Source organism: Limanda limanda, chromosome 6, assembly GCF_963576545.1.
Source record: "Limanda limanda chromosome 6, fLimLim1.1, whole genome shotgun sequence".
NCBI classification, from domain to species: domain Eukaryota; kingdom Metazoa; phylum Chordata; class Actinopteri; order Pleuronectiformes; family Pleuronectidae; genus Limanda; species Limanda limanda.
Genome location: NC_083641.1, coordinates 27,738,421 through 27,757,451, shown reverse-complemented (window position 1 = coordinate 27,757,451; position 19,031 = coordinate 27,738,421). Strand labels below are relative to the sequence as shown.

General features: G+C 43.7%; 1 protein-coding gene across 1 annotated transcript in view; it reads right to left on the bottom strand.

Moving 5' to 3' along the window:
- prx (periaxin) overlaps positions 1–18,004 on the bottom strand; it is a 38,329-nt gene extending 20,325 nt beyond the window's left edge. Inside the window, exons 1-7 of the mRNA XM_061073643.1 lie at positions 17,947–18,004; positions 5,391–5,443; positions 4,148–4,255; positions 2,219–2,344; positions 1,364–1,523; positions 454–647; positions 79–305 (exon numbers count right to left, since the gene is read on the bottom strand). Coding sequence (XP_060929626.1) covers positions 79–305; positions 454–647; positions 1,364–1,523; positions 2,219–2,344; positions 4,148–4,255; positions 5,391–5,443; positions 17,947–18,004 — 926 coding nt within the window. The remainder of the gene's footprint in view (positions 1–78; positions 306–453; positions 648–1,363; positions 1,524–2,218; positions 2,345–4,147; positions 4,256–5,390; positions 5,444–17,946) is intronic.
- Positions 18,005–19,031: the final 1,027 nt, after the last annotated feature.

Below are 19,031 nucleotides of genomic sequence, written 5' to 3'. Positions count from 1 at the left end.
TTGAAATGCAGCTCTTCAGATTACATTGGCTGTAACTGCGACCGTTTGACACGGAAAACAAACACAATCAAGTCCAACCTGATCCTCCTCTTTGCCTTGGCTGCTGTTCCTTCTGCCTCCGCCTTCACACTCCTCCTCTGTTTGAATTTGGGGAGAGAGAACTCCACGTCCACATCACTCATCTCCAGCTGGGGGGGCGTTCCCTCTATCACCAGCTCCTCCCTGCGCTTCTCTTTTAGCCTCTTCAGACCAAAGCGACCTCCTCTTTTCTTCTTGGCCTTGAACGCCTTGGTGCCCTTTACACTCTGAAATACACAAAGAGTGTGTTAAACCTTTGTGTTGTATACCTTAAGTTGCGACTAAAATCTAAAGTTATATCAATGTACCTTGTTTCAAATCCCACTTTTTAGTTGGAATGTATATCACATGTAAATACAGTTTATATTTGATTACCATTTTGGCCATCTTGGCTTTGGGACCTTTGACCTCCACGCTGGGAGCTCGAGGCTGCACGCTGACCTCGGCCCCGGGGATGGTCCTCTGCAGTTGGAAGCTGACCTTGTACGGCTCCGCACACTGAAGGATCTTCAGCGCATCTTCGTACTTGACGTTGTCGAAGTAGACCTTGGCGCTCAGCAGCTGGTCCCCTTCACACGGAGCACATCAAGAGTTAATGACTCCAGGCTGTCAAAGTGATTTATGAAACTTCTAAAAATGCAAAATCAATCTGATATGTATTTTATCTCCTCTACATCTCAAGGGCAGTTGAAATCCATGGAACGACAACTGGAACCCAACCAAACTTAGAGCCCAGAAGACGAAAGCTGAACATTCATTCCCCTGGTGGTCACAGTGCAGAACTGCAGCAGTAGTACTAATACAACCAATCAATACAAGACGACTGTGGGATGATTGTAAATATCGTCATCACCCGAATCGTTAAAATCAAACTATTTCTTGTGCTTTTAGTGTCAAGTTTCATCTGTGGATGTTAGTTTTTACTGCCCTCCTGTGGCCATTGCATGGAACTGCAAGTTGACTCATAAGAATCGTATATTTACAAATCCCCACTCTCACTCTTTTGTCATTTTACTATAAGTCAATTCATGTTTATACTTCTTCCAAATCCTAATTTCATTAATATTACAATATTTCCCAATTAAAGGAATTTCCAACCTTCATAAATATAATATCGTTTTTTCCGTTGGGATAAAAATATCAAAAATATATTTGTTGTATATTTAAATAAAATATATTTAAATGCAAAGCATAATTTGCCGGTTCACATCAGTTTTGGATAGTGTTCATGTTAAATCTCTTTGTGAGGAGCATAGTGAGATGACTCTGAGGTCCTTGCAGGCACCTTGTTGCAGACTGAGATGTTTGGCAGCTGGAGAGTCTTTGAGGACGTCTTTGACAAAGATCCCTCGCTCGCCGCCTCCGGTCACGCTGTAGCCGCTGGCGCCGGCCTCCGCCTCTGTCTCCACCACGATGAGCATGGAGCTGGAGGCCTCATCCACGCTCTGAAACACACACAGACAACTCATCACCATAATCAAGACTTTGTGCAAGATTGAGATCTTTATCTGTGATTTGTTTCGTCCTCATTATTAATGGTGGTTAGTTTGGGCTCAGGCTGAATTACAGTAAAACAGTTGTAGCAGTAAAAAGTTGGTTGAAACCCTCAGTTTTCCACATATTGAAGCGGAATAACAAATCATTGACTGACGGTATAATATTCAACTCACGCTGCAATTTACCCCAGCAGAATAATTACTGCATTGTTTTAAATTTAAGCTTTTAAGGACATTTTCTAATGTTTAAAGTCACTGGTCTTAATCTAGATTCCAATAGGAAGCAGATTGGAGATTGAAGCCTGTTTGTCTGAATAATAAGTAAAACAACACTAAGAACAGTGTTATTTTTCTTTCTTGTATTTATTTTTATCAGTTGAATATATTAAAACTATTGTAAATCATGTAACTGTTTACTTCCCTTCTGAATCCATTTATCCATTAAAGTGTCACGGAGGCAAGTCACTCTATTGTTGGTCTACATCCACTTTTCAAAGCACTAAGGAAATCAAATTAATCATGATCTCCAGTAGTTTACGATAACCTGCGACAATAGTGACTAATTCACCACTAATATCAATAAACGTACCAAAGACCTTAGTCTGAAAAGTGTCATTAACAGAGTTGAGGAGGTTCCAGCTTACTGTCTGTTCCTCTGTGGGATCCGGGTCCATCTCTGGTTGGGCCAGCTGGCAGGTGGACTCTCTCAGGTGACTTCTCTTCTGACTCAGCACCTGTTTCAGTTCTGCATGAAGCTTCTCCTTCTGCACCTGAGGACACGGAGAACAGGCGTCACATGGTCTGCAGGGGGGGGGGGGGGACGTCCTGACGAGAATAACCAGGTTATTACTGGTAATGAAACTGGGGTTATTAATTAAAACTATAATCTGTGGGGCTGTGGTTTCTTCATCTTCCACTGGGAACACTCGGGCCAAATGTTCCCATTATCTGATCATTTCTTTCTCCTTTTATCACTCTACTCTAAATCTTTTTAGTTTCTCACTCTTTCACACATGCTCTCGCTGTAAATGCAGTTTTTTGTGTTTCATATAGTTGTTTGAATTAGTGCAAATAAATGTTTGGGTTTTGGTTCTGATTCTTTGTGTCACATTGTCATTAGAACTCCTGTTTCTATTTTACTTTTATGTTTTTATATATTGTTTTTAAATGGAATAACTTTATTATTTCTGAGAGAAGTTTACAGATAAATAAAGTTTATCATTATATTACCAGTATATTCATTAGTGTGCAACAGCTGATAAATTAAAGGTGACTTCCCATTGATACACACATTAATGTAATTGGAAGTGTGCATTTCCACTTCTTAAGTTATAACAATTGATGTGATAACATAAGATAGATAAGTAAATATAGAGAACATGATCCTCGGTGCTTATACAAATATATGTATTTAGAAATGTGTAGTATCAGTTTTTTACAAACAAATTTTACATAACTGTGAATCATTTTCTTTAGCATGAAAACCAGGAAACCGCGAAACTCCTCTTAGCTGCTGTTCCTGTCAGAAACCAGTAGGTGTCGCTGTCTCTGGACCAGCAGCAGCACGCTAACGCTCTTAAAGTTGCTAACTTGCGACTTTCTACTCGGTGAATGTGGGTCAAAGTGTTTACAGGCTCCCTCACACCTGCAGCCGCTTTTAGCTCCGCCACATTCTGATGGTTTTTTGTTGTCGCCTTTGCGTCCAGCACCTGCTGCTGAGGCATGAAAAGGCCGCGACTGGCATCTGTGCTGAGCTGTGAGAAATGAAAGGTTGTTTATGTTGCGGACAATGACCTCAGCAGACCAGGCCTGGCCCATTGTGATCCAGTCTGCACCGGCCTGGTGGCCGCGGGGGTCGGGAGGTCAATCACAATGTTGTGTCGCCATCTCGGAATTAATCTGAGCAACACCGCAGATCATCAAAATGTTAACGTGAGGATTTTTCTCTTCATGCGACTGCAGAGTTTATGGTTCAAAGCCAAACAGACTCTCATTTTAAATAAAGTAAATCACAAAGATTTAACTCCAAATATTTTTTATTGTTAGTGTTTAACACTTTATGGGATATAGTCGTATTCACCATCATGTACTTTTTAAAAGAGAAATTCAAACCACAGTGCTTTGCTTTTGGTGTCTGACAAAAGTTTAAACTCATAAAACTGCTCTTCCTGATTGTATTTCATATTTTACTTTATATTTTCATTTAATTTCACTAAGTGTCACTATGAGCATGCTAACATGCCCACAGGGTCAAGCTAACATACTGATGCTAAGTAGAAGATCAGAATCAGCTCAGTACGTGTTCACACACTCAGTGGACACACAAAGTGGACACACAGGTAATTAGCTCCACACACAGTCTAATGCTGAGGTTGTCTTGTTTTTACACAGATGAAGTGACTTTGACAAATTTAAATTTAGAATTAAAAATTTAAATCAAATCAGTTGTTTCATTTCATGTGAATCCATCTGATACCTCAGTTTTCAATCCAGACTTCCCAGGTTAGTGTGTGGATTTCAGTGTGTGTGTGTGTGTGTGTCTGTGTGTGTCTGTGTGTGTGTGTGTGTCTCACCACTCTCTCGGGGCTCTCCTGCTCGTCTGTGGAGCCGCTGTGGTGAGGGTTGCCTTGAGGGCCGGTGGTGGATCTGCTGGGGGGGGGCGACCGCCTCTTGTCTTTTACCTGCGCACAGAGAGGACCACGCTGTGAACTCACAATCAGACACTTCCTGCTCTCGTGCCTCCGGAGCAGCTCTGCTCTGCCGCCTGAGGGAACCTCCTCCGGGACGAAGGAAGAAGCAGGAGGTTCAATGTGAACGTTCTCATTTTAATTTAATAACCGCTGACATTCTCGGGCCTCCGCTGCTCCAGTGGAGCTGCTCAGCAGGAGGGAACTGGTTGAACTGGGAGGCTCCTGGTGTTTCATGCAGTGTGTGTGAGGCCCTCTCAATTTTCTCTGCAGTGATAATAAAAAAAGGAAACACGAGCTGTGGGGTGTTTTTACTCTGAGCTGCTGATCTCGTGTTGCTGCTGCGATTAACTTGAGGATTCATGACAAATCAAAGGAAAACTCAACGATGAGTGAACTTCAGTCAGAACACAGAGGAAGATGAACTCATCATCGTCTGCACACAGTTCCTTTAGACACATAAATTAAGTGTTTGTTCTCCTGCGTATATCTATTGTTTGGTTTTGTGTTTTCTTCCTTTTCTCCACTGGAACGATTTCACTGGTTGTTTTACCTTGTACCTTCTTTCTCGAGGAAACATGTCACGTCCCAGTTTCCCATATCTCCTTCCTCTACTCGCTCCATAAACTCTCACATGGTTAATCTCGTATAAACATCCTGTTCCGACGCTTCACCTTTTGTCAGGCTGCTGTGACCTCACACACTTGTCACGACTATAAATGTCCCAGTGTGGACGCTGAGCTAAATTCCTAAAGAACAATGGTGCTGTAAGCGCAGGAGGAGGGAATTTCTTATTTCTTATTCTTTAATCATCCTTTTATTGAAGAATTATTCACATATTTGCCTTTTTGTCAGTTTTAACAGAATCATAAAGCCACTGTCACAGAGTCTCGACGTCACTTCCTCCTCACATCACCTACCAGCTATACTTATTCTATTTAGAAATAAAGAGTTACCCATTAGGATTGGATTCAATTCCACACACACATGTAGAAGACACAGAAGATGTCCAGAGAGCTTTTGTTGATAAGGGCAACCGAACACATTAAACAACGATATGGAGCTGTAAAGATTGAGGTCCTTTCATCCTTCTCACATTCTCAGATCATGAGGACGAGTGTTCACTTACGGCTGAATCTCTGGTCCGACTGAAACCATGGCTGTCCTCTTCTCTGTCAGAGTCTGAAACAGAAAAACACAAAACAACACAGGTCATTATGTGAGGATCTATGGAAAAGGGATTTTTTGAACTGTTTTTTCTTTGAGATAAAAGCACGTAATCATGGTGACACCTGAACAATGACATAAATCAACATGAATCAAGGTCAGAAACAGAAATAAGACTAAACGTCCTGCATGAGAAAGGAACAATCTCTTATGCGATATTGAATTTATGTCCTTTCCACTGCAGACTCTGTCCCGTGTCTCCCTGTGTTTCCTATAAGACTTATTTCTAAAACTTAAGAAGACTTAAAAAGTGAACTTTAACTTAAACTTTGCTTGTTCCATATCCACAGGATTCAAACACCATGAGAACAGGCCTGTATCATATAACAGTAAATTAGTAGTGTTCCTTATTGAGTGTTGCATCAGGTGCACGTCAGGCGTGTGCATGTGGAGTTTAAGCATCTGATAGAGTGACATGAGCGCCGGTCTGAGGCTTCTGGGACGGCGAGCTTCAGATTCTTTCCGTGGTCTGGGTCACGCCGCCGCCCCGGCCACCCGAGCCCAAACCATCTGCAGGAAATCCACACATACTATCGTGGTGCAAGGTGAACAGGTCCCAGAAACTAGTCCCTCCTCGGCTGAGCTTAATCCAAGTCATGGCGTGAAAACCTTCCGCAGAAATCCTCCACAGCACCGAGTTGTTTGTGTTATATTGAAAGAATTGAACCAGACAGCAGAGGTGTTTGTTTGGCTCCTTTGGAAACACACAGATTGAATCGGTGGTTCGATTCCAGACCGGCCGGTCAAAGAAACTGACCCTGAGGACCGTGTGTGTACGTGAGAGAAGAGACTACGTGAAGGAACAAGCACTGAATGATTGTGTGTGATTGAAGACATTCGAGTCGTTAAGACCAGAAAAGGTCTTTACTGACGTCGTCCACATTTAACATTGAACAGCAGCCATTGATTTAAATAAAGAGTTTGTCAGTTTACTGTCCGTCCATCAGCAGCTGGACTTGTTTGTGAATCACTTTCTGTCTCCGAGGGACCTGTGATCTCATTCCTCACAGTCCCACCTTCATGTGATGACTGTTTATAAACTGCATAGCTGTTTGTGTGTGTTTATTTTTGTGTATGCAAAGAGGAAAGCCCATCTGTGTGTGTGTGTGTGTTTGGGGAAGGCGTGTAGAGTGTCATTGGGATGCCGGGCCTGTTTGGGTGGGTTGCAGGTATCTGGTGTCCAGCAGGTCACAGGGAACACATAACACACATTCACTGAATCAGTCCCAGAGCAGCAGACGCAGGAGGGAACAGAACCAGGTTCAGTGAGAAGAGACGTCTGGTACACGAAGGGAAAGGTGATGAAAACACTGAATCACTGAGTCTCTTCTTCATCTGCTGCAGCGAGGACAACATGATGATCGATTGTCAAGACTCGAGCCGCTCAGACAGTTGTTGGTTTGTATGTTTGTAAGCAACTAAACACACAAACACAAAAACAGATGAAATTCAATGAAAGGATGTGGTTTGGCTCTGAGAGGAACAATCTATTAGATTTTGGGAGGCTTTTACTTTCTTTAACATCATGAGAAAGATGTAAAAAGCACATTTGAGGGACAGATATTTATGAGTCTGTGTAATTTGGTTCATCTTGATGGAATTTTACAATAATTTGCTTTTAGACGTAAAATCCACAATTGACAATCTTTTTATTTAATCACGATGAAATGAACTTGGTCGCGTTTGATCCTTAATATTCATGTTTTGTGCATTCAAACAAAAATGCAAACAGAGACGTTCATCATGCTGTGTTGAGATTCAGGTTCTTTGTGACATTTCATCAAGTGCAGCAGCAACAACAGGTGCGACCACGACGCTGCTGCACCGACGGCCTTTAACCACCGTGGAACTAACCTCTGGACGGGTTAGGGTTAAATGAATCAATGCAGCAGTTTCCAGTTGAAAACCTTTTACAATCAAAATAAAGTTTTCTGTGTAACTTTATAAACTGCTTCCAAAATATTTCAGCGTAAGTACAAATAGGATTGTTATCAACATTTGAAGTTGTGTAGCTTTGCACTTGACAGCATCTTTAAAGTGCAGCGCTGTGTGACAGACAGACGGCAGCAGGTGGAGGAGGAGGCACTCCCTGGACACAGTGGAGGAATGGAGGCGTGGCAGAGGAGGAGGAGGTGAAGATTTAAAATGCCAAACAGTCTTATTATAGATCAGAGTCACGTCTGCAGGCCCACACATGCCTGCCCCCCCAATCAACATGGACGCTCAACCTTCTGCAGACGTAGGTGAAAGGTAGTGAAGTATTTTGAAAACAAAATTAAGTTCCCATGACCTGTTCCCATCATCTTAATAAGACATTTAACCCAGAAAGCTTCTACCAGGGTCCAACAACCAGAGGCTGCTTTTATTAATGTATCACAGAGTGCTGCACAGAGATGCACTGTATGAATCAAGACTAGAGATAGATAAAGATTATATAGTGATGTATAAATACAGAGCATTTCCCACTCAGGGTGCACATGAGTGTGTGTCTGTCACTGGTTCATCCCAACAAGGCCCCATTGACCCTCACAGAGACCAGTTCCTCTGTGAACTCTCATCCTGGAAGAGACCACTTCCATCCCCTGTTTCACTGTGGGATCAACTCACCACACCTTGAGATTGATTTGCTGTCACTCCTGTCAGTAACCCCCCCCCCCTGTCCCCTCACATCACAACAGAGCCAGCAGACAGGCCTTTGCTTTGAGCACCCCCGACCCTTGTGAAGTTCCAATGTCATCTCTGTCAGTTGATCAGACTTAGATCAAATCCACAGTGTTCAGTGGATTTACGTCTAAAAGCAAATTATTGTAAAATACCATCAAGATGCATCAAAGTACACAAACTCATAAATATCTGTCTCTCACATGTTCACCACCATATAAATAAATCAAATGTCACATCAGAAATAAACTCTTTGCATAAAATGTAGATAATAATAGTTTAAATAAAGGTTTAAATCATTATAATTTAGTGGGTGAAAGACCCGGCGTCCTGCTAAAATCATCCCAACCAAATAATGTGCAGCTGACGAGTCTCAGTTCCTGCTTCACACTGAGATCTGAATCTAAAGATGAAGAGCTTGTTGGAGCCGTCAGCCTCTCTGCACTCGGTCCGACAGCAGCTGGATTCACTTGTCTCCAGGATAGATCTCATAACGCCGGCGGGTTCCTGAGGTCACGGAGCAGAAAAGGAAGCTCAAACCTCATCTGGTAGCACCTTCTCATCTTTGTGCAAAATACTTCTTTGCCAGTTTTACTTGCAAAGTGTGAAATGTGCTGGAATTGAGTAAATTCCTCTGATTGAACAAGAATCTACGTCTTGTTTCTCTTGGTGCAGGTGATTCAAAAGAAGCCTGGATACAGAGTAAACTGATGGATGATAGACAGATAGATGTATGGATAGATGGATGGATTTTTGGGGCAGAAGATGATACTAATATTAGAGTAGTACAAATTCCCTTTACCAATGTATCCTAACCATCGTCTCTTTTAGTGTACCAGTGTGTTAGGAGCAGGACTGTGGTCCCACTGGTCCAGCAGCAGTCTGAACACTTTCTCTTGTTCTTGCAGCCGACCTGTGAAAAGGACCCGGCCGCTCTCATCCTGTCCAGAAGCAACTCGCAGCCAATCAGCGACGGACGACTTAACGCTGCTCCAGTTGGCTCGGTCGTGGAAGGACTCGAACGACTCAAAGGACTCGAGTGTCCTCTGCAAGGAAAACAACCAGAGATCTGTCCTTACCAAAAGCTAATTACATTTCTTTGACACGAAGCTGCAGCGGTGATGCAGCTTCGTGAGCGACAGCTGAGGATGTGAGGTCAGGATTTAGTCGTGGACGGAGGTATTATCAGCAGAGGCCAGATATCGACAAAAATAGGTTTTCTCCTCACACACAGTTGCATAAGAGTACACACACACACACACACACACACACACACACACACACACACACGGAGGAAATACCGATACGATTTAACATTCAGTGGCAGCCCGAGCACACAGTAACACAAAGTAACACACAGTAACCCAAATCTTATTGGGTCAACTTTTAGGACAATCACAAAACCTGAGGAGCGAAAATGTTTCTAGACCAGATACTAAACCAACTTCAGTTACTACGAATCTGAGTTTATAGAAAAACACAGTGAAGCGGTGATTGGTCAGTTTGGGCTTTGTTGCTTCCTCTCTTTCAGAAAAAACGAAAAGATAATGTCCCAAATAGTTCACCTTACACTTTCAGTCAGTGTTTATTTTAATTCACTTGGTTTATCCGTGTAAATGTTTCTCAAAGTCATAACAGCTCTTGTAGAAGCTTTAAGCCATCCCTTCATATATCTCTCCTGAACAAATATGTGATTTTCCTTTTTGGGGCGTGAAAGTGAAAATTATGAAATTCCTCCTTCTTGCCGTGAGGCGAGCAAAACCACGGTTGTGTTACTGATGCTACGACTTCCACTGAAGCCCAGCAGGGTCCGAGTCCGAGCTGCTGCTGCTGGGAGCTTCAGGTCTGAACCCTCTGAGATCAGAGGGACAGATCCCAGCGTGGCTCCCCCCCGGCCTCTGATGGACAAAACAAGACACACCCGCAGACGTGAGCCCTCGGACAGGAAATGCCTCCATGTAAACAGGAAGTAGAGATGTTTTGGGGAGATATACTCAGTACATGGTGAGAAACACAAAAACAGCAGGAGGGATTTCAGGTTATTCACCGGCCGCACTCAGCTAAACCTAATATTTTACAGAACAAATAGATATAAATGACATTTGTTCACATGAGTCTTCCTTCCTGTAAAATCTCTGCCCCCCCACCCAGACCCAAACCGCCTAATCCACTCTTGACCCTGCTTCCTGGTCTAAAATTAACCACACCCACAACTGCAAAACACCCCCACCCAAAAGTCTGTCGCCAGGAAACTGCTCTCATCATCCATCATTTGGTTTCTGACGTCATTTAGTCTCAGCGCATCCACACACACACACACACACACACACACACACACACACACACACACACACACACACACATTTTTACTTACTACACATCTTCCAGAGCAACATGTTACCTCAAAATAACTCATAATAAGAATATGATTTCTCAGAGTGACCATAATAACAAAGTGCCACAAGAGTTTGACACCCAGGACTCGATTTGTAACTTCGGCCTGTGATCCCAGTGACAGTTTGTACCAGACAGAATTAAAGGAGGGTCCAGTTACTGAGCTCAAGTCCCACCTGATAAACAAAGTTAAACATGCTCTAACGTAAACATGCTCATAAACAATAAAGCAGATGCTTCCAAAGAGGAAAACACTGCAGTCAAGCCTCTGTATGAAGTCACATAAAATGCAGACTGTGGTGTGAATCTCAAAGCTTGACCTTCGACCCCAGGGTCTTCATCTGAGATAAGTAGCTGTATAGTTCACAGAGTTGAAGACTAAATTAATCCCCTGTTGTGAGGCTCTGATGGTTTGTGACCATGCAGCTCACTGTTGCTACGGCCGAGATGTTTTAATACAACTTCACTGACTCTGTATAACATTCAGGTCACCATTGAATTTAAGCTCGGAGCTTCCACACATGTATAAACAGTGAAGAACGAGTTGAGTGATGACTCAGACTGTTTAGTTCCACTCGCTGAACTGAAACACAACTGAACGCTGGAGATTACCCATGATCCTCTGCTTCCTGAACCAGAAGAGCTGCTGCTGCAACAAATCCACCAAACTCTGGTCAGAATTCTTCACATTTTCAAAGTTTCCTGCTGAATATTGGAGACAAACTCTGGTTTTTAATAACTTCTGAGTCTTTTTAACTGATCTGCAGTTCAGCTTCACTCTTCAACTGGAGCTGATTGAGACAGTTTGTGACTCTCAGTCAGTTCTTCTTACAGGAGATGGTACACACTCTCCAGAGTTACAGAGAACAGACGCTCAGGGAGTGAAGGAGGAAACTTTCTCCTTGTTCAGACTCATTTTTATCAAGCTGCTCTTGTAGTTGCACAGTCTTTCATTTACGTATTATTCAAAGTCTGATATTCAGCATCAACACCACTACCCCCAACAGTGCGTACATAATGTAACCCAGTGTCACACATGTGTTGATGATCCTCTGTCAGGGTCCGGTCTGTGTTTTGGCGCCCGCGGCCTCTGAACTCTCTTTGGGCCAAAACACATACCACCAGGCTGCTGGGCAGGTCTGAGCCGGAGCTGGAGGGCAAACAGATCCTGTGACCGTCCCAGTGCAGCTGTCACCGGTGGAACGCTGAGGCCGAGGCTATTTGAAATGGTTGCGTTCGACCACGGCCTCAAGACGTATCATTACAACCACACCTGGGCCAGGATCGACAAAAATGTAGATTGGACCATATATATATATAAGGAAATGTATTATGTGTAGGTATTTTTTAATTAGAGTTTGCTGATTAGTTTGGATGCTTCTTCTATCCGACTGTATCCTGCTTCGTCTGCATGTCTCAGATTGATCTGTTATTAACTTCCAGTGACTTAATAAGCAACAGCGTCAATGTTATGGGTAGAATTTAAGAATTAATTAAAAAATTATCTTCCACATTTGATTATTTTGGATAAATTAGAGTTGAGGTGCTTCTCTCTGCTGCCGTGCTGCAGGCTCCACCCGCCTGGCACACGTCAAGGTTTAAATAAATGTTATGAATAATGCTCAAATGTTATTTGAGCCAGGTCTCATTACCAAACACTGTTATAAACTTGGAGTCATAGTGAGATGCCACACTGCAAATAGTCCCCGCAAAGCCCTGAATGCCGGAGTGTTTGTAACCAGCTACTGGCATGTTGGAATAAACACAAGCAGCAGCTGTCCTACTGAAAGTGTCTTTGCATTTACACAGCGTGCTATTGTTATTCTCTCCAAACATCAGCAATGTGGAGACACACACACAGACACACACACACCCACAAAACACACACACTTCTGTGCAGCTCTCAGCAGCTCCTGAGCGGTTATAGTGATATCTCACCAATAAAATCCAGTTTCTATCAGGCTGATTGAAAGCAACAAAGCACATCTGCCGCTGTTTCTCCAGAAAGTGAGATGTCTACCACCTGCTTCTCCCTCTGGAACCACCACCAGACCCAAACCAGTAACCTCCTGAAGCTGGTTCTCCAGGAACCAGAGCAGAAAACCCTCAGGTATCAGCAGACTGCAGAGAACCAACAGCTCAGAGACTTATTGAACCACATCCATCCTTCCTACCTCGACGCTCGGGGGTGTCTCCTCCACAGGTTCAGAGGTGACAGGTCTCCACCTGCAGCAGCTGCACAGTCTCAGTCTCAGCCTTCCTCTGACGTCCACTTCCTCTCTCTCCTCAGCTGCTTGTTGATTTGTTGTTGGTATTTTTAATCTCTCCCCCCCTCTGTCTGTGTGCAGCCCTTGCCCCCTTGCCACCAGCCAGCCTGTTGCTCCCCTCACTGAAACCTCAGGCCTGGCCCGGGCCCATGGCATCTCTGGAAGGGGGACGCGCCCGGCTGCCTGATTGGCCGCAGGGCAAGAGGGAATGCCCCATATTAGGGCAGCAAGGGGGCGGGGCAGCAGGACCATGATAACGGAGGGAGGAGAAGAAGATAACATAGTTTGTGACATAGTGGCCGGTCTGTGAGAGCTGTGAAGCTCCTGAATGACTTCCTCTCAGATTCCTGCACCGTTCCTCCAACGTGTCAGACTTTTATTATGAAATCCAGCATCATCAGGACGTTTGAATTGTAAGTTGAGATGCTACCGAGCTGCTGCTATCAGGGGAAATGTGAAATTCTGGAAATTGAGAACTTCCTGAAGCCTTTAAACTAAACGTTCCATCGATGATAATCTGAGGCTGAGGTTTTCCCTTCGGCACAAGAGATAAGAGCACCTCCCCCCCGTTTCCTGCAGGGTTATTAAGTGATGTAGCAATAAAACCTGGCTGCTACATTAGCAATATTGACTTAGTGATTTATCGTCCCCGTCAAATAAAAGCAGATAATGTTCCTCCTCATCTACGATCCCACTGCAAACTGCTGCGTCTGCATCTGCTGGGGACTTCATATTAAAAATGGGACAGATTCCAAAAAAATGTATTGTGCATTCGGCTCATGGTGATTAAAATGAGTTGGCACTGGTCTGACTTCAGTTACAAGAGTTTTCACTCTCCAGTAAATCATCGGCCATTTTATTCCTCTATGTCCCGACTGAGCGAGCAAACTCAGAAACCTCAGGAATAAAGCAGAAAACAGGTAAAACAAAAAAAAGACAGATTGTCTCTAAATACCTGGATGGACTTTACGGCAAGTTATTTTTACCGCAAACGTCTGAAAATAGAAACAGCCGGCGTTGGATCTCTATTTAGAAAAAGTATGACTCTTCCTTTTAGGCGAGCAGCTGCTGTTGTGTGGTGTGTGTGTGTGTGTGTGTGTGTGTGTGTGTGGGAGGGGTGTTATCTGCTTAGTGTTTTCCTGCTGTTTGCATTTCTGTGCATGTGGATGTTTGTTTTATTAATTATATTAATTTGTTGATCCCAGAGGTCAGAGGTCACCCAACACAACATGTAGATCATCAGGCAGTAGTGGGATGTGACTACGTGCATTTATCTGTACTTAAGTAGAATTATTTTCAGGTAAAGCTACACTTTACATGCTAACACTTAATAGCAGATACTTATTTACTTTAAATTAGTTTGTTTCTATGTATTTCTCTGTATTTGTACTTGTCCTCCACCTCTGTCCCCAGGTGTTAAACTCATACTCATATTCAGAACCTGCCACCGTGAGAAATCACTCAAGGTGTCGCTGATGTGAGCAAATCAAGTCCGACACGACTTCCTGTTCCCTGAGGTGAAATGAGCTGGAGATGCATCCGCTCCACTGGAAGTAATTCAGCTGGATGAAATGAGTTTATCTGACAGAACGTATCAAACATGGCTGCTTGCAGGTTTCTGAGGAGCTGTTAGGAGCAACAGTGAACTTTACTAACTCCGGTTAAACTCTCCAGATATTTGTCGCTGCTCAGGCCGCAGCAGCCACTGGGCTTCTCTCTGCATTCAGCCCATGATGATGGATTCCAGTGAAGTAGGCAGAAGTGTGAGGGAGAGATGCTGTCAGCGCAGATCAGGCAGCCAGCACTGTGTCAGCTAACATGCTCATTGTTGCTTTCCAGCTCGCGCACAAAGCCCGGATTTAGATATGGGGGAGGACTGGACGCCTGGAGCCGGGGCTGGGTCGGATAGGGGAGGGATGGAGGGTGAGGGAGGGATGGAGGGTGAGAGAGGGGAGGGGAGGTTATCTGTGGCCACATCGCTGGGGATTTAAATGATTTATCCCTCATCGTGATCAATAAGCTACAAGTGAGGCCTCGTCTCGGAGACACGTCCTGGACAGACTATGCACGATCCTTGTAAATGATGTTTCTGGGAGGGAGGGACGTCAGGATAGAAAGAAGGGCAGATTAAAGAGAGTGGGGAGGAGGGAGGGTGTGTTTCAGAAGGATGAGCAGCTTGGTTCAAGTCGGGAACAAGTTGCCACCAGACCTCAGCCATCAGAGTTTAACTGGGCCAGGAAACTGGAGCAGGCTGTGTATGTGTGTGTGTGTGTGTGTGTGTGTGTGTGTGTGTGTGTGTGTGTGTGTGTGTGTGTGTGTGTGTGTGTGTGTGTGTGTGTGTGTGACAGCCTGCAAAGGGGAGAATAGCTTCTGGGCTTATTAACAAGGATTTCTGCTCCATCTGATCAACATGCAGTTAAATAACCACTGTTAACAAAATACGATGCTTTGAAGAAATACGTGGTAGTTTTTATAAAAATCAAAAAGTCATAGAGGAAATTGTTGGAGAAAACAAACAAGAGGAAAAGAGAAAGTGACCTATTAAGAAACCAAGCAAGTGAATATTGGAATATGTTTCACCCGTTGGTGAGAGAAAGATCCCAGAGGATACAGGACAGAAGCTGGACAGATGCTGGACAGATGCTCGTTTGACGTTGGGTGTTAAGTTGTCGACTCAAGAGTTCATCATCAGAAGCCAAGTGAACCCACATGGATCCAAGTTTAATCCAAACAATTCAATGTTTCCTTCATGCACATTATCCTCGGAGGTCGATAACTGGATCAGCTCCTCGCCTGCTGTGTTTCAGATAAAACTCTTCATTATGTTCCCGTCATATTTATGTAAAATGTGTATCAGCCAACACGTTTCTTTGGCTTCTGAGGCTGCAGGTTTCTTCTCTGTCAGCTTGTCATCAGATGCACATGTGTACAGCGGAGTGCAACTTGTATTTACATCAGTAAATCACGTATCCTGACTGCAGCCGAGAGTGAATCTGACATTGTTTTTCTTTAAACCAGTTTCCGAGGTTACTTCTTCAATGCTAATTCAGTCAGGATGAGAATTTGATTCTAGTTTCCAGTGGCTCTCAATGTGTTCACACACAGAACCAGGAGCAATTCCTAGGGAATTTCAAATTTCCATTTTCAAAGTCATGAGTTTTCCCTCCGGTGGTAAACAACAGAGTCGTCACACTGAAGGTTCTGCTTCTGGAGACATGAAATCTTTCAGGCTCCGGACCGACAGACACAGACAAGAATTATGTTGTTGTACAAGTTATTTGTGTGCGTTTGTATCCACACACCGAGCAGCGCACACATTCTTCTGATGTAAACTTAACACAAACTCAAAACCCCTCTCGGTGACACAATGCTCACTTCCTGTCTCTGCCTCGACCTGCAGCTGAGCCACCTGACCTCTGGGTAATAATAGAGATGAATGTCAGGAGTTCAGTTCTCTGAATGTTGGTCATTTTGGAACAACCGAGGTTTACTAAACAAAATAAACTCTGACAAACTCCGTCTTGGTTGTTGAATTCGTGTCAAGTATCAATCATGGTGTCCAGAATAAAATCTTTCAGCTGAGAGGATGTGGTTTAAAGTTATGATTGGCATTTAAAACCAAATGTCATAAACTACTGAATGGATGCTCTGCTGGTCTGTACTTGCCTGCAGCTGAAATTTAAATATAAAGTCTTTTAAGGCTACAAGATTATCTGACTATAAGTTGATTAGAAAGTTTTCTGGGTTTATAAATCTTGGACTTTTAGTCGCTTATATGCAACTGATCAAACTCTGCAGCTTTTGGTCTCTTTTTTTAACAACCTGTCAAAGAAAATCCAACAACACCAGATGTTTTACTTTGTGAGAAACTGAAACAATGAATATCTGACTCTTATTCATCAGATGGACACGAACAGGTGATGCTCACGTAGCTGTGGACAAACGTGTATCTGGTCTTTCTGTTTTCTGATGTCACTTGTGCTCAACTCACACTATTTGTACTATTTCTAATGGAAAAAGCTTGTCCTGATATTTATGTAAAAAACTTGCATTCATATTTTATTTTATTTCAATATATATATATATATAATCTATTGCCTTTTATAAATATGTTTTATTCTCCTTTACCTCATTCTGACCTGCTGCTGTAACAACTGAACCCCCCCTGTGTGTGTGGATCAGTTACATGTTATCTTCTCTTAAATCGGTTCACATGTGTTTAAATTTGTTTAATACTTTAAATATTTTGGTAATTCAGTAAAACTTATACGACTCTTGCTGTAATTTATTATCCTAATGGATCTCACTTGTTCACATTAGAAGCGGAAACGCTGCCGATTCACTTTGAATTGATGACGTTGTGCGTTGCCGAACTGCATCGTGGTTCAGTTGTGTTGTTTGTGCTGCGTTGTGTTGTTTGTGCTTCGTGTGGCAGAAGCCAATCATCGAGTAATACTCATATGTCAGAATGAGGCTGGAGACAAGAACCCTAACCCAGCTGGTTGCAGAGTTTATCAGGGTTTGATGGACAGCTAGCATATCGAGAGGGTCGGGTTGTGCGACTGGTTGTTGTCGTTGTGACAATCACGTTGTCACCAAGCGACAAGAAGAACTAAGTGGATCTGGATCAACAACTTGAGTTCATATTCAGTACATCTCAAACCACGAGTTGAACTAAGCCTCCTCCTGTCACTGCAGGTGGAAGTGCTGCTCTACATCCAAACAGATGAGATCCAGTAAAAGTTACACATATTCCAATCTAAGTAAAAACACAACTCCCTCCCTCACCACCACCACCACCACCACCACCAATGTACAACATGAAGCGAAAGGAGAAAACGCTTAAGGCTGAAACAGTCAAAGGAAAAGCAGCCAGGATCAAAGTGGATGAGATCATCAACTGAAAGATTCATTTCGTTTGATTCTGACATGAATCATAAATCATCTCCCGAACCTCAAACAAGGATTTACTCAAATCTAATGCTGATAGCGCTCAGATTTACAAATAGAAGAATAAAGGGAATGTTTAATCATAAATATCATTTTAAGAATAATCCTGTCTTCATACAAAAACTGCTGCTTTAATGGAGGCTGAGCGGCTCCACACATAGAGAGAGACAAGTTGTTCATCCTGACCTGCATTGGAGGAAGGTGTCCAGGTAACTCTGAATATTCCACGCAGACACTCACACATGGTCAGCAGGAGGAGGCCGACGGAGGAGACACACTGGTGCAGGAGGCCACACACGGGCCGCGGAACTGGGAGAGCTGGGCTGCAGAGCTGGGGGGGGAGGCAGGTGGTCGTCGTGGCGATCCGGGGGCTCGGTTTGACCGTTTGGGCCCAAAGGGAGAACGAGCTGCACTGCTGCTGTGATCACACATAGAAAGAGAGCAGGAGAGAGGGAGGGCGGAGGGGTCCCAGGGCAGAGGGAGAGGGGGACGGACGGACGGACGGACGGATGGATGGACGGATGGATGGATGGATGGATGGATGGATGGATGGATGGATGGATGGATGGATGGATGGATTGACAGAAAAACAGAAGAAGAGAGGGACTATCTCATCAGTGTGTGTACATATCAACATATGGACGAGTGAACTTTCTCTTTCTTCCACAAACCAGCCCAGTGTGTGTGTGTGTGTGTGTGAGGCGGCCGCAGCGAGACAGGACAGAATGGGGGGGCATTAGCACTAGTGGACAGTCAGCAGTTTGCAGCGACCCTCTGTAAAGCCCTGCTCCTTTGTTTGTGCTGCTGGAGGCTTTAGCTGGGACCCAGCAGGGCCTTGTTACTGGGCTTAGAGGGGCTGGACACTGGATCCCAGTCAGACACCACCACACCTCACATAGGCCAACATATCCTCTGCCTGTGGAACTTCATCACCCAATGACCCAACTTTCATTTATTCATTTAGTCTTTTGGCAAATGAAAAAGACTAAACAAAGAATTCGTCCCAGCTTCTGCATCATGTCTGTGACTCCAAGAGTTCCCTTTAGACATGGCCCTTCACAACTAAATTACAAATATTAATTTTTTTAAAGTCCTGTAGTCTTTAGTTAATATAACTCAAACAGGAGAAAATACTTGCAGAAATTTGGGACTATTTTTGTGCACAAGTAAATAAACCGAAGCACCCTGCTGGGTAAAAGTTAAACAGCCTTCTTCAGTTTGGCTGATGCATGGTAAAGATAAATAAAAGATGTCGCTGTTCACTGATCTTC